Source organism: Theobroma umbraticum, unplaced genomic scaffold, assembly GCF_002168275.2.
Source record: "Theobroma umbraticum cultivar Fairchild unplaced genomic scaffold, ASM216827v3 scaffold_147.0, whole genome shotgun sequence".
NCBI lineage: Eukaryota > Viridiplantae > Streptophyta > Magnoliopsida > Malvales > Malvaceae > Theobroma > Theobroma umbraticum.
Window position 1 is genome coordinate 1,075,407 of NW_018397259.1, and position 15,410 is coordinate 1,090,816.

General features: G+C 31.7%; 2 protein-coding genes across 3 annotated transcripts; both read left to right on the forward strand.

Moving 5' to 3' along the window:
* Nucleotides 1-2,938: 2,938 nt before the first annotated feature.
* Nucleotides 2,939-3,367, forward strand: LOC110414660 (protein DOWN-REGULATED IN DIF1 11-like). The gene has a single exon (XM_021425984.2). It carries the CDS (start codon nucleotides 2,939-2,941, stop codon nucleotides 3,365-3,367), a length of 429 nt encoding a protein of 142 aa, XP_021281659.1.
* A 7,230-nt stretch (nucleotides 3,368-10,597) lies between these two features.
* On the forward strand, nucleotides 10,598-15,232 carry LOC110415800 (UDP-URONIC ACID TRANSPORTER 1). 2 transcript variants are annotated; one of them, XM_021427524.2, is made up of 4 exons: nucleotides 10,598-11,175; nucleotides 12,820-12,923; nucleotides 13,918-14,146; nucleotides 14,880-15,232. In XM_021427524.2, exons 1-4 carry the CDS (start codon nucleotides 10,702-10,704, stop codon nucleotides 15,024-15,026), a joined length of 954 nt encoding a protein of 317 aa, XP_021283199.1. In that variant the 5' UTR covers nucleotides 10,598-10,701; the 3' UTR covers nucleotides 15,027-15,232. The 2 variants fall into 2 exon arrangements, with proteins under 2 accessions (XP_021283199.1, XP_089639619.1); XM_089783493.1 differs by lacking the exon at nucleotides 10,598-11,175 and adding an exon at nucleotides 11,223-12,418.
* Nucleotides 15,233-15,410: the final 178 nt, after the last annotated feature.

The following is a 15,410-nucleotide window of genomic DNA, read 5'->3' on the forward strand; positions in this document are numbered from 1 at the left end:
AATGCATATCGGACGGTAAAGAAACGCCCCAACTTCATGGGGTCCACACGCTGCAAGTTTAATTAAATTCAGATACTGCCATTCCACTCTGTAACCGTCCCTTTGCTGTTTAATCTTAGTTGTGGGACCGTATTTCCTATACGAGTTTTAATTTCTGACGGGCATGTGTTCATATAATTATCTGCACCCGTCCACAGAGTAACGATTCTCCATTAAAGAAGTGATAAAAGGGTAAATAGGCTAGAAAAGACGTGCATTTTGCAATGTACGAAACGTCGGTACCTGCCTCATTTGGAATTTTCGACAGTGGGAGACTTACCTGTCCGTACTGGCAGACTTTACCATACTTTTATGCCACTTGTCAACAGATGGCACAGAGTCAAAATCGCTTCTTTGTTTTTTTATGGAAAAATGGAAGTTATATGGGTTATTCCATTTTTGGGATTAAGACAAAAGCAAAATTATTATGCATATATCATCAACAAATCGAAAATTATCATATTTTTAACAAATAAATTTAAATTTTTAAAAAATATAACATCTTAAAAAGTCTTTAAACTATTTTAAAAATTTTAAATAAATTTTTTTTAATACACTTAATCAAGATTTTGTATTTTTATTTTTTATCAAATAAGTATTAATAATTAATAATTGACTAGTTATTGTTATTCAAAATACTACTTATTATTTTATACCATATAATGTTAACATAGTGAGTTTATATGTAATAAAAGATAATGATATAATCACATAATACTTTCACTTCCACATTAACACTACGTGACATAAAAAAATAAGAAGTAAATGTTTCAGTTAATTACAATCAATCAATTATTAATCATAAAAATTTATTTTATTCAAAATAAAAGTAATAAGACTTGATTAAAGAATAAATACTCAATTTTGGGTCAAAACCTTTGGGTTTTTATCAATTGAGAATCGAACGTTTCAATTGTAATAATTAAGGTCAAACGTTTTTTGTTCCTAACAATTAAGGGTTAAAAGTAATAGGTATTTGGTACGTGTAAGACACACATATAACGTGAACATTGACTTGGAAGGATCATTTTGTCAAATATCTTTTTTGTTAAGTCAAAACGATTCAGATTATAGCATGACATGTAACGACCTTTTCACCATGACATGTAATAACTAAATTTTTTAATTATGATGTATAACAACTAAATCTTCAACATAGCGTGTAACAATTATATTTTTTAAACTAACGTATAAATAACAACTATATTTTTAACATAGTGTGTAATACCTAGATCTTCAGCATACCGTGTAATAATTACTTTTTTTATATATAGCGTGTAACAACTAAATTTTCAACATGCCATAAAATAATTATATTTTTCAATAAAGGGTATAACAACTAAATTTTTAACATTACGTATAACAAATACATTTTTCAATATAATGTTTAACAATTAAATTTTCAATATGATATATAAAAACTACATTTTTAAAGCGATTTTGTCGTGTGTGATACACACTTATCCATCTATCAACTTAGTCTTTAATTATAAGGAATCGAAACTTTTGATCCTTAATTGTTACAATTGCATTGTTTGGCTTTTAATTGAAAAAGTGTCCAAACCTTTAGTCGCAATTTGAGCATTTAGCCCTTGATTAATGTAATAGAAAAATAAGTGTGTATTTAAATTTTTTTAAATAATTTAGAAAATTCTTAAAGCATTATGTTAGTTAAAAACTCTAAAAAAAAACTACTTATAATTTTAAAAACATTTATTTTGAATAATTTTTAAATTTTTACTTTTTCATATCTTTTAATTCTTTGTTTCATGATATTGATGTAACATTCTAACATATCGTAATAGATAATGACATGATATGCTGATGTGACATGATGACATGGTCATATAATATTTTTCACTTTGCATTAACACTACATAAATATAAAATAATAAATAATATTTTGATTCATAATAATTAATTAATGGTTAATTATAAGAGTATATTTAATTTATAATAAGATTATAAAGATTTAATTGAATGTAACAAAAGAATAAAAATGTATTTAAAATTTTTTAAATCGTTTAAGATAGAGGTAAATAATCAGGCGGTTTGATCCATCATACCTAAAGACCAAATGCATCAAATAATTTTAGAAAACCAACAAAAATTGACCTAACATAAAAAAGGACTGAATCAACCAAATATTGAATTGGTTTGGTTGGTCTATTCGGTTTTGGATCAAAAAGACCAAAATTTTATCATTTTTTTGCAAATTACTATATTAAATTTAATAAACTTCATCTATAATTATAAAATATGGAATGAAAATTAGTAATGAAAATTTATATTTTATATAAATTTAAAATAATATATATGATATTATATATATAATATTAGTTTGGTCTTTTGATCAATTAGATCCAAAAATTTTAAAATCGAAAACTGATTAAATAAATCAATTAGATCAAACTTTTTGGACTAACAGATCTAATGAATTAATTGAACCGAATCGTTCTATTTAAATTGTAGTTGGTTCATTTAAGTCATTGATTCAAATTAATTTTACTCACCCTTAGTTTAAGAGTTATTTCAAAAATTATGCATTTAATCAATAAAGGCTTAAATTGTATACGTGTACTTGTCTGTTTTTGTTTAAATCTAAAACCGACGGAGGCCAACGTGCTATTCCATCAAAGCAAGCATCGTTACTTACTTCTCAAACGGCCTAAACGTAAAATTTCAATTAAATACCCATAAATAATTGAATTTGATTTAGTAACCCCATAGAAATTTAAAGAAACGTTTTATTAAAACATTAATGATCAAAGCATATGTAGCCTACAAAAACGCCCCCTAACTCAACCTCAAAATTCATACCAATCCATCTCTCCTCCATCAACACTTTTGGAAAGAGAGCATTGGTATCAATCAAGCATCAAAAACCAACGTCACCGCCATGGCAAAACTCAACAATCTCTCCATCTTGGTGGCTTTGGTCTCATCAATGGTAGCAGCTTCCATGCTCCCAAGCCCTGTTGCTGCCGAGGTAATCAACATTGCACCATCTCCTTACACAGAGGGTTTCCAGCTTACAATCCCTCCGGAGCCTGAACCTGGTTTCTACCAATTTCTAGAGGAATGCACCAAAAAGATGAGTCAAAAATGTGGGCAAAACGTTGTCCAGAGCATTTTTGGAGATACAGTTACTAGTGATCAATGTTGCCATGAGCTTGTTCGTATGGGAAAAACTTGCCATGATGACATGGTCAAGTTTTTTGTGTCACTGCCTGAGTTGAAGCTTAATGCTTCTGATGTTTACGCTGAAGGGGAGCAAGTTTGGAATGACTGTGTCAACAGACCTGCATCACCTTCACCTTCTCTTTAAACATCTGATTAATTACTTTTAACATTATGCCTATATGATTGTCAAAAGTGGCATAATTATTGCTTAAATAAGGTAATAATAAAATTTCTTCAATATTATTAGTCAGTTTTATTTTGGTCTCTTTTTGTTCCATGATCAATTAAATCTGATCAAACTACTTGGCCTTCAGAGTTCAAAAAACACCATAACAAGTCTAGTAAAGGAACAAAAATCAAGTGAAGTAGATGGCTAGCTACCATGAATAAATTGAAGAAAATTTTTTAATATTATGAAGAATTATCAAAACCCATCCATCTACCACGCCCATATATACTACATATATTTAGAATCAGAGACGTTATTGTCATTACAAAGCAAATATGACAATTTCAAAGATTTTATTTCCGCCATCACAGCTTTTGGTTAAGCTAGTAGCTCCCATTTTATTTTTCTCCCAATTAACTTGCATCTGCAGATGCTAGTGCAGTCGCCATCCCCAGGGATGGCTGAAGAGGATTAATCCTAGATCATGGATGTGGGAGACTAGGACAGGGTATTGAAAATGTATTTGGTAATCAAGATGTTACTCATGGTGTTGTGAAAAGAGATTGCCTTCACACTTTGATTAGGTTCATAAGTCAATTATTTGAGCTTAAGCAAAATGTAATGTTATGGATCTCATATTCAATTAATAGGTATATTTTTTAGGCTTGAAATATGGATTTGTGATAAGTAGTATTAAAGTCTACTTAACTCTTCACTGATGTGGGATCTCGAAATAATAAGATTGAAATAAGTCCAAACCAAAGTAAGTCTCTCTTCTTTATGCTAAAAAAGTCAATAAAAACATTGCATAATCAAGTGGAGTAGAATGGAACTGTCACTGATCCCATATCAATAAAATATAGAATAAGTCTTGACTTCATTTCCTTAAAGTATCTTTTATGTTGAAAATATGAGTTTGTGACACAGCCTCTTTTCTCACTTGTTCCAACTTAATGCCTAAACCCAACTTTACTATTATTTTTTTTTGGATGACTGAATGTATGTTTGGCTGCGTAAAATATTCATACATACATCTATTTAAAATAATGAAATAATAATTTAATATTTAATTCAATAATAATGCATAGAGTTAATTTCAAATATCTCCTCAGTCCATCCCTCAAATAAAAATAAAAAAAATTGTAAAGTTTTACACCACTTGAATTTAACATAATTGATGAAAATGGAGTACAAAGAAAAAAGATGACACAAACAGTTTTACATTTAATGTCTGTTTAGTTTGATATTTTTTTAACTTAAAAACTATTGTGAAGTTCTTATGAAAAATAATAACATTTAAAATTAAACTAAAACTATTTAATAGATTTACTTTTATGAGCTTTTTTTTATTTATAATTTTTTTAGTAAAACAACTTATATAAGTTTTAATTTTGATTAAATTATTATAAAGGGTTTTTTTAATAAATAAAGATATTTTTTTTAGAAGAGTGATTTGCAAAGAGAATGAAAGGAGAGGGAGACTGATTGAGAGAAAAAGGGAGTGATTTTGCAAAGAGGAAGAGATGAAAGGGAGATTGATTGAGAGAGAGAGGGTTGATTTGCCAAGAGAAGGAGAGGAGAAGAACCTCGATTGAGGGAGCAAGGTATTTTTTAAAAAAATAATTTTGAGATTATTTTTAATAGATGAAGATATTTTTAAAACAAAAAAAATTTCTTAAAAGATTAATATGTTTTTAAAAAAAAAAAAGAGAAGAGAAGTGAAAACTTTTCTTTGGTGTTTTTCCTTAAGCTCTTTTTTTTTTTAAAATTTTGTTTTTTAAAAGAGTTTTTCAAAATCGTATTCGATTACTTTTAAAAGGTAAATGAGTTGAAAAAAAGTTGAGCCAAATAAACACTTAGAATTATCTTGTCATATATTTTTAATTAAGTTAAATTATACAATTAGTTCTTATACTATACAAAAATTAAGGATTTAGTTTTTGTACAATAATTTATTTAAATTAGTTCCTTATATTTTGTTAATTGGTTAATTTTAATTCTTAACTCTAACATCATTAAATATATTGATGTGACATTTTAATTAAATTGACATGACACACGAGGTGTTGACTATGTGCTAACGTGACATCAATGCTAACATGGTTAAAAGTTAACATGGAATAATGGTTACTTAATAAAAAAGTTGGTGTGACAATTATTGAATTAAAAAAATCATTTTTTTTCTTTCAAATTTTCTATTTTATTTTGGATTGAACTAAATCTAAAATTAAAATGCTAGTAAATTAAACTTGGAATCAACATAAAGTTGTCCATCTTATGAGCAATTTGCTACAGATACATGCTCAAGCACTACAATTAGACACCAACAAACTCAAAACTAAGAAATATAACAAGGATCAACAAAGCAAAAACCACAAAATACCAACCCAAGACCCTGGAAGTAAAAAGCGTGGTCGAAGGTTTTAAGGAGAACACCATGAATGTAACCTTGGTAAGTACTTAATGGAGTGGAGGATAATCAATTAAGCTAAATGTCTGTAGCTTGGTTAAGTTTTTAATCTTTTCGATTTTGCTTGTTTCTTAAAAATGGTGGATAATCAAGGCCTCAATAACTAAGATTTTTATCATTGTTATTGCGGTACCATTTTTTTTTTTTTGAAATGAAGGGATTAATTTCATTATAACTACATAGTAGTAAAATCTTTCAAACATTGAGATAAATATACAACGAGATCGATTTAATTCTTTGATTTCAAAATGAGAAAAGCTCATAGAAGCCTTGACTTATCACCAAAAAAGACAAAGTCATGTATGTAACTTCTCACATTCTTTTCCTTTCTTCCATCTTGAAATTTGATGAGATCGTAGGCATCTTTGCTCTTTAGTCACAATATCCCATACCAGAGCCCTATCTTTTTGTTTTGAACTTTTCCCTCGTTTCCTCCTCATTTTCTTTTGCTTCCCCCCTCATTCGTTGTTTCCTCTTTTGTTGAAGAGTGATCATTTTCTTTTCGTTGGAAAGCATAAACTCTTCACAAGTGCCTTTTATCTTTTATCAAGAATTCAAGTGGAAGATCTTCGCCATTGCCTTTTGCTTTTCTTTTGAGGCAATGGTCAGTAACAATCCTTGGCTTGTAGATTAAGAGCAATCTTCATCCAATGCCTTTGTACCTTATAATCCCCTAACTTTGGGGGAGTTTTCGCATCGGAATATGGATGGAAACCAACTGCTATGCTCATAATCCCCAAATAGAATAATCTATGTTTAATTTACTAGCATTTTAATTTAAGGTTTAGTTCAATCAGAAATAAAATACAAAATTTTCTAAGAAAAAAAATGACTTTTTTGAATAAAATACCGTCATCCTTAACTTTTAGTCATAATTTTATGTAAGTTTATTAATTTTCAATTTAAACAGTCCATTTCAAAAGAATATTTTGTACTGGACACGTAAGTCTAACCGTTAATCCACTATTAATAGTTTCATTAGATTGATAATATGACAATACTAAAAATATATTTTTATCTTTCATTAATTTTAAAAGTACTTCTCTATATAAACTATAATTTTTTATTTAAAAAAAAAACTTATCCCTTACCTCTTCCCCAGCTAGAGCACTAGATTTGGCTCCAGCTAAATTTCCCTCACCTCACGCTCCATTCCTCTCCCACCCAACCTCGAGCTCCCCCAATCCTATGTTCCCTAACGGAGCGCAGATCTCACTCTTCCTTGAGAAAATGTTCCCTCCACCCCTAACACTTCCTAAGGGAATGCAGATCTCGCATTCCCCAGGGTAGTCGCATGCATGAGATTTGTGCTTCCTTGGAGAGTGGGGGGTTTAGGGGGCACAAGATCCATACTCCGGCTCTTCTTCAAAGCACAGGGGTGGGGGGCGTGAGGGTGGCCAGTCGATAACTTAAAAAATAAAAGAAATAATGAAAAAGAGGTAAAACGAAAAAAGAGTAATTTATGACATTTTACACTTATCGTCAACATCATTTATACGTTTAGAATGGATTATTTATTTTAAAAATTAGTAGACTCATATAAAATTATAACTCAAAATTAAAAAATGAGGATATTTTTTTTAATTCAACAATTATTACGTCAATTTTTTTGCCACATAAGCATCATGCCACTTTAGTTTTTTGCCATGTTAGAATTTGTACCATGTTAGCATGATCATATCACATCAATATATAGTCAATGTCATATTAGTAAGAAGTGCCATGTTAGCTTAATTAAAATGTCACGTTAACATACTTAACAGTTTAATTTAACGGTGATTAAAATTAGAGATTGAAATTAATAAATTAACAAAATATAAAGATCAATATTTTCAAATTATTATAGAAAGATTAAATTTATATTTTTATAGAATATAGGGGCTAATTGTATAATTTAACTTTTCAATTACTAAATTTAAATATTGTATAAACCCAAAAGTTATTAAGGAAAGAATTAATGAGAAACAGTTTGAAACAAAACGTAAATAAGATGATTTGATGTTTTATTAATTGTTTTGTTGAAATAGAAAGTTTGAGAAATATGGTTTAAAAACTTTGAAGACAAGGGATAAGTAGGGGTGTGCACTGGTAGGTTTTGTCAGTTTCGGTTCGGTTTTGACCAAAATCGACTAAAACTTTTTTCCCTATAACCGACCGAACCGCATATGATGCAATGTCGGTTTCGGTCGGTTTTTTAGAAGCTCGGTTTCGGTCAGTTTGGTCGATTTTTGAGGGTGAGATCAATGGGTTGACTTGAGCTGTGATTTATGGGCTAAAATGGTTAATGATTCATGAGCAACATTAATTTCAATGGACTCGTCGGGGGGAATTAGGTCCTGGTCCTCCTGGACTCGTCGGGGCAGAGAATTAGGTCCTAGCGGGGGTGGGGGGAAATTAGGTAATCTGCTAGTCGCCTCGCAAGACTCAAGTGGGGAGGGTGGGGGGAAATCAGGTCGGGAGTCGGGACTCTTGGGAGGGGGGATTTCGTTAGGTCAGTGGGTGGGGAGGGGGAATTAAGTCAAGACCGAGTGGGGGGGCGATGGGGGGGGGGGAAGTAGTGAAGTGCCAGGGCAGTCGGGCGGGGGCCCATGGGTGACCTTGCCCAAAAGAAAAAGCTCAATTTTTCGGTCGGTTTGAGGGGAAAGGATTTCCCCCGACGACCGAGCCGATCAGCACAACCGACGGTTGCAAAAACAACCGTCGATTACAATAACAGACAGTTGCGATTGGTTGGGCGATCCCAACCGACCGTTGCCCAGTCCTAAGGATAAGGCCGCACGCAACAAACTTTGGTAAATGAAGTAATTAATTAGAAATGATTAATTCAAACTCATTGTTTAAAAGAATTTGGTCAATTGCACCTTGCATTTGCCACTATTATTTTATTTTCTACTTATAATGATGCCAAATGTTGGAGTGAAAATTCCAAAGCCGTTAGGATGACTAGAATTTGCTCAATCCGGCAACTTTCTAATAGTCCAAATCAGTATTTATAATTATAAATATTTATAAATATAATTATTAATATCGTATGATACATATTATACTAAATATCATATTATTATCGAAAAATATGAAATAAAAAGAGATTGAGATTGATAAGTTAGTATTTACATTATAATTCATAAACAAATGATTTGTATTTTTCAAATATGTTTAAATCAAGTATCGAAATGATATAAGTAAACTAAGTTCAACTTGCGGTTCGTTTGGTAATCAGAAAATGAGTTGTTAGACGAAATCTTTTTTATATGCAATGTTTTATAAAAAAATTTAATATTTTTTATTGTTTGGATAAACTGTTGAAAATATTTTTTATTGTTTGGATCATTTTATGAAAAATATTTTCATCATGGTAGAGTTATTTAAGTGTTAAAATAATAAATAGGAGTTGATTATAAAACAATACTGATATTTGATTTTTACTTATTTAGGATCAAAATTAAAAATAGAAATAAAAATAGACAAAATCAATAATGATATTTTTCAAATCATTTAACCACATATCTATAATGAAAATAAACTCTAATTTTCAAAAAAATTTCATCTTTTCACTTTTTTATTATAACTATAAAAATATAAATATTTATCAATTATATAAGATATCCAAACCCTATATTTATAAATATGTATTCATTAAATGACGATTATTTAAATATTTTTTATTATAATTATTAATAATATTTAAATATATTATAAATGTGTATTCATCCAATGATGATCATTGAAAATTTTTTTATTATAATTATTAATAAGATTATTACATTTATAAATAAAAAATTTAATTATGTTGAATGGTTCATTAAAAAATATTTTTAAATTTTAATAGTATTGTATAATTTAAATATTAATATTTTAAATTAATTTTTTTAAAGTTATATATTAATATTTTAAATTAAATATTAATATTTATAAAATTTATATTTAAAAGTGTTTTTTTTGTTTTTCGAAAAATATCTTATGCTAGTAATTAATTTCGTTGACTAATAAAATATTTAACATTTAGAATTAATTTTTCATCTTTTAAATAAATATCAATTTTGAAAATATTTTTTTAAAATTATTTTATTATAAAACAAACGGATCCCAAATTTACTTAAATTTTCGAGAAAAACAACGTTGGAAGGAAAGGAGCGTGGCATCAAGAATTCCAAGCCCTTTGTTTTAACATGGCGTTAATATGGTGACACGTGTACAATAGAGGTGGATTGAAGTGTTTGAAAAAGCCTGTATCACCGACAGAAACTGCTCAAGTGTAGGTGCCGATTACACGCGGCAGAATCCCTCTCAATTCATTCAAAAAACTAAAATGATCGCCCAGGTGACGTTATGATCTCTGCTCTCGGATCTTCCCGCTAATAATTTTACTTTGCCACGCGTCCCTCTAATAATTAATTTTTTTTCACTCTTTTGCAATTATTTAAGTTGTTGGTAAGCATCTTTTATTTTTATTTTATTTATTTTTTAACTTTAATCTTAGATAGAGGTGATATGACATTACAACTTTTTTTTAATCTTTATTTTTAAATTAATTGAATTATTTGAATCAATATTCTCAATTATTTAATTAATGCTTCATTTTCCAAGTCATTTATTCATGCATTAAGTGAAAAATTATATGAAGAATAATTCAATTACAATGATAATTCCACCCGAAGAAAAAACAAATGCTAGCTTGGTAATAATAAATAAAAATAATAAAAAGACAAAAACAAAAATGCAAAAAGTGAAAAATCCAAAATTTCCATTGAAGCTCAGATGAAAACGTCTTCTTCTTCTTCATCATCATCATCAACAACAGATCCAACCCCTTTCCCTTCCAACCTCCGAAACTCCAAAAATGTCATCAACCCAACAGCCATCGTCATCTCCATCATCAAAAAAACAAACCCTTTTCATAACATCACTTATAGTCCTATGGTACTCCTCAAACATTGGAGTCCTTCTCTTAAACAAATACTTACTTTCAAACTATGGTTTCAAATTCCCAATCTTTTTAACAATGTGTCACATGTCAGCTTGTGCTTTTCTCAGTTACATCTCCATTGTCTTCATGAAACTTGCCCCTCTCCAACCAATCAAATCCCAACCTCAGCTCCTAAAGATTGCAACCTTAAGTGTCGTCTTTTGCTGTTCAGTTGTTGGAGGTAACATTTCTTTAAGGTACCTCCCCGTGTCTTTCAACCAGGCTGTTGGTGCTACCACTCCCTTTTTCACTGCCTTGTTTGCTTACTTGATGACTTTCAAGAGGGAAGCTTGGGTTACTTACGGTGCTCTTGTTCCTGTTGTTGCTGGGGTTGTCATTGCTAGTGGGGTATGCTTCTCTTTCTGCTTTTCGGATCTTTTGATGATAAAGGAAAGAAAGTCTTTATTTTTATGCTTGGTTAGATTTGTTATAATTTTCTTTTCATTTAATGTGTCTGTGATGATGAGATGATAGATCTACGATTTTGTTAATATTATCTATCTATGTTAATTTGTTCTACTTGTATGCCTTAATCTCTCGCTATCAGATATCATACACAGATTTTCTTGTGGTGTATAATATAATTTATGGGAGGTTAACAAGCCCGATGCATTAGTCAATTTATAGGATAAATCCCGCACTTCCTTCTATGTTATACTATTTCATACAAATTATGCTTAGATAAGTAATCAGTTTCAGAAGTTGAAACAATCGAACCAGCAAAGATTTGTAGCATTATATGTCGGTGTCGTCCGGGTAGACATATTCCAGCCCTGCCCTTGTTCTGTAAGTCGTAGTAACTGCATCAAGCTGCGGCCAGAAGAATGGGATATCCTGAAACTTTGGAAACATTGAACAAGCAGAAGTAAAGTAGACGGTACAGAGGTGGTTGTGGCTAGATGCAAGTTATATGACCGGTATCTCAGAACCAAATTATTGATTGCATTTATTTAATTTGTTTATTTGTAGGATGGTTTATTGCATCCCTTGTGATGATAACTATAGATAGGCTGTCTCATTTGGGTAGGCCAAGACCTTCAGCTGTGACATTGAGCAACTCAGAGAGTAATTCAAATATGCATGATGATTTTCTGCGATAGGTGTGCAGTGAAGGTGCAAATTACTTGCTTGGGAATAGAAGTGGTACAGTACTCAGGACCAAAGTATATTTATGAGAGATGTTGACTGCATTGTAATTTACCCTATCCAGAGTATGGCGTGAGATTCATAGCTCAAACAAGCAAACTGGCTTGAGAGTTGGAAGCGTTGTAGATAAGGAAACAAATAGAGAGAAGCAAAACACAACTTGAGAGTTGGAAGCTTTCTAGATGAGGAAACAAATAGTGAGAAGCAAAAAACAAGCAACCTGGCTTGAGAATCTCCACTCTGTTTATCAGTAATGTCTTCTTAGATGTATAATTGACCATTGATCTAGTAGAACCCAGTGTTGCAACATTTTCTAGCTGTTTTAAGGACAATAGTCTCCCTCCCTTCAGCCTCCTCCAAAACAAAATGACAAAGGAAAACAAAAAGGAGGAAGATGGTTCACTGTTCACAGTGGATGCCCCAACAGTGTTTTTGGGAGTCAAAGGCAGGTTAATGCTCTTAGACATTTATTTCTCTAGCTAGTTGCCTTTCTAGCATAGGTATTGCCTATGTAGACTGCTCTAGAAGGAAGTTTGCTTATTATGTTTAAATAGACTAACCATTGTTTCATTGCATAAAGCTATCTTCATGAGTTTGGTCAAGTTTAAGGATTAAGTTCAGTTGGCTGTTTTGCACCTTGTCATCCCTTCACTTTGCATAAAGGGAGGAAAAGGAACTTTTCAGAAAATCCTGCTCATGCAGTTCATGATTTGTTAACTAGGAAAGAAACTAAGAATTCTAAGTCACTTTCTGTAGTTTAAGGCAACCTTTGCCTCTTTCTCTCCCCCAAAAACACTCTATCTGGTTTAATGAAGTTTGTTCTTTGAATTTGATTATTGGTGGCAGGGTGAACCAGGTTTTCACTGGTTTGGATTCATTATGTGCATAAGTGCAACTGCTGCAAGGGCCTTCAAGTCTGTTCTCCAGGGCATCCTGCTTTCATCAGAAGGGTATAACACTTTTATTTCTATTTGTTCATGATCTGCAATGGGCATGTTTCTTTTTATCTGTTTTTTTCCTTTTCCTTGAGTTTTCTAGTTGGACCATGAGGGGAAGCAGTCACTTCAGTTTCAACCAAAGTTAACTTGCCTAGAATTCTTGTTACTGTCAGACCATGTAGTTGAATGCTGTTATCAAGTAGAATCAATTGTCATTGTCTACCATTGCAATCCACTAAAGAGGATGAGTTTGTCATGTCATGTGTTAGTTGAATTCGACCTTCACCAGCTATGAGTGGTGCAATTCTTACATTTTTTCCTTATAGAAACATATTTTTGGGGCAAAAAAGGGTTAGATGGAGGAAAACTTTTGAAAGCATGAGTTATAGAAGAATAACTGGCCAAAAAAGCTGACTGAAAGGATTTAGATATTTCTTTTCTTTGTTGCCTTTCTTGAGCGAATGACTGCATAAAGGTTGCCAGCTTCTATCAAAGAGGACTTTGACAACAATAAAAGATGAAAGAAAAACTTCCTGCAATTAGTTTGTATGTAACTGTCTTTGGTTGTTGATTATTTGCTTCATTGGTATGTAGTGGAAAAAGAAATGAAAGTAGACCAAAAAGGGATCCTTGTTGATTCCCAGAAGAAACCTTAGAATTAACATGCCCTTCACCTTGGCCTTCCAACTTAAACAATTAATTGAAGCAAAATTATTGGACCTTAACTATTTCTGACTAATCAATTTTTTTTAGGTGATGATTGATGCTATGATACTTGGTTTTTTTACCTTTTTTAGAGTGCAAAATTTCATCCCCAAACTAACGAATCATACAAGTGCTGGTAGTTTTTACTGTCATTTCAAAGTGAGGCATGATATCTAATGTTCTTTCTTCTTCCTCTCCTCCCCCGCCACCGACCCTGGATCTTTTTCTTTTGCCTCATAAGCATTTCTATTTGTTTTTCCCTCTTGACAGAACTGTTTGCACTATTGTTTCATTCTTACAGGGAAAAGTTGAATTCAATGAATTTGCTACTCTATATGTCCCCAATTGCAGTTCTAGTTTTAGTGCCTGCAGCACTTGTAATGGAGCCCAATGTGTTAGAAGTCACCTTATCACTTGGAAGACAACATAGATACATGTGGCTGCTTCTTCTCGTTAATTCAACAATGGCATATTCAGCTAATTTGTCAAACTTCTTGGTGACTAAACATACAAGTGCATTAACACTCCAGGTTCAATCTCGTCCGTCCTCCTCTAGTTTATTTTAACATCTATTTGTATTGATTATAGTAGTAAAGATTGATCATCAGCACTAAACAATGACCCAAGTCAATACATCAAGGGATTCTCATTAAATTGATAAACTCATCAAAATATTCTCATTAAGTTGAGGTTATGAACAACTATCTGTAACTTGCACAAAGTAGAAGCACTAGTATATCTATAATTTGTGAACTTGTATATAATAACCCTATCCCTGATAATTGGCTTAGGTCACAATGACCAAGTTTTTACAATCATTTGAACTCTCTTGAAATGTTGCCTACAGTCTTTAGGTTATACAAGCATGCTAATACAAAACCAAGAAACTGCTTTTCATTCAAGAAAGGTTTTTTGTTGTATCGGATATAGGAAGGATCTAGGATTCAAAATCACATCTTCACTAATGATTGAGGATGAAGGATCAGACTTAAAGAATAGCATAGACCTAGCCCATTGTATTCTCTAGTGGCCTAAAAGGAATCTCAAGTTGGAGATGCTCACATCAAACTTTATCATCATTCTATATCCTTACTCAAGCATTCCCTCGTACTAATATCTATGCAGCTGAAAGCCCAACTAAAAGCTTGTCATCAATTGGAAATTCATAGTTCACTTGTATTTCTCCTGCAAGAATATGGACAATTGCAGTTTCACTCTGTTCTTGCATCCTCTCATCTTCCTGTGGGATGATAATGTGATCAGGTATTAGGCAATGCAAAAGGTGCTGTGGCTGTTGTTATCTCAATACTTCTGTTCAGAAATCCTGTCACAGTTGTGGGCATTGCTGGTTATACAATGACTGTCCTTGGCGTTGTTGCGTATGGAGAAGCGAAGCGTAGGTGTAGATAAATGATTCATCTCATTTACCAATTTTCTGTTTATTTTGGTTTCTATGAAGAGCATACTGAAGTTAATGGGGTAGATTCTTGGTGAATAGTATTGAGCAGAGAGAGAGAGGGAGAGAGATTCTAATTGATCTAAGGGAGTTATTTTTGTGGTATATACAGGCATATTTTCCCTTTGTATTGGATGCTATTGTTCTCTTTTCTTGTTTATTTGGAAGACCTTGTGCCCTATTTTAGCTTCATCTATTCTGCTTAATGTTGGAGAGTTGCCCACCTTATATCGGGTAGGTGAAATCTTGCATGATGTTTAGCCATTGCTAACCGGAGAAGAAGCGTCGGGCTGAGAAGACCAATGCCATGTGTGAGTGGTTTTCACCTAATGAACCGC

Bases quoted from the DNA above. Each gene is read 5' to 3' on its own strand.
- LOC110414660 (XM_021425984.2), top strand. From the start codon at position 2,939: ATGGCAAAACTCAACAATCTCTCCATCTTGGTGGCTTTGGTCTCATCA.
- LOC110415800 (XM_021427524.2), top strand. From the start codon at position 10,702: ATGTCATCAACCCAACAGCCATCGTCATCTCCATCATCAAAAAAACAA. The intron at 12,924-13,917 runs GTATAACACTTT...TCATTCTTACAG, and splicing joins ATCCTGCTTTCATCAGAAGG to GGAAAAGTTGAATTCAATGA. The intron at 14,147-14,879 runs GTTCAATCTCGT...TAATGTGATCAG, and splicing joins CAAGTGCATTAACACTCCAG to GTATTAGGCAATGCAAAAGG.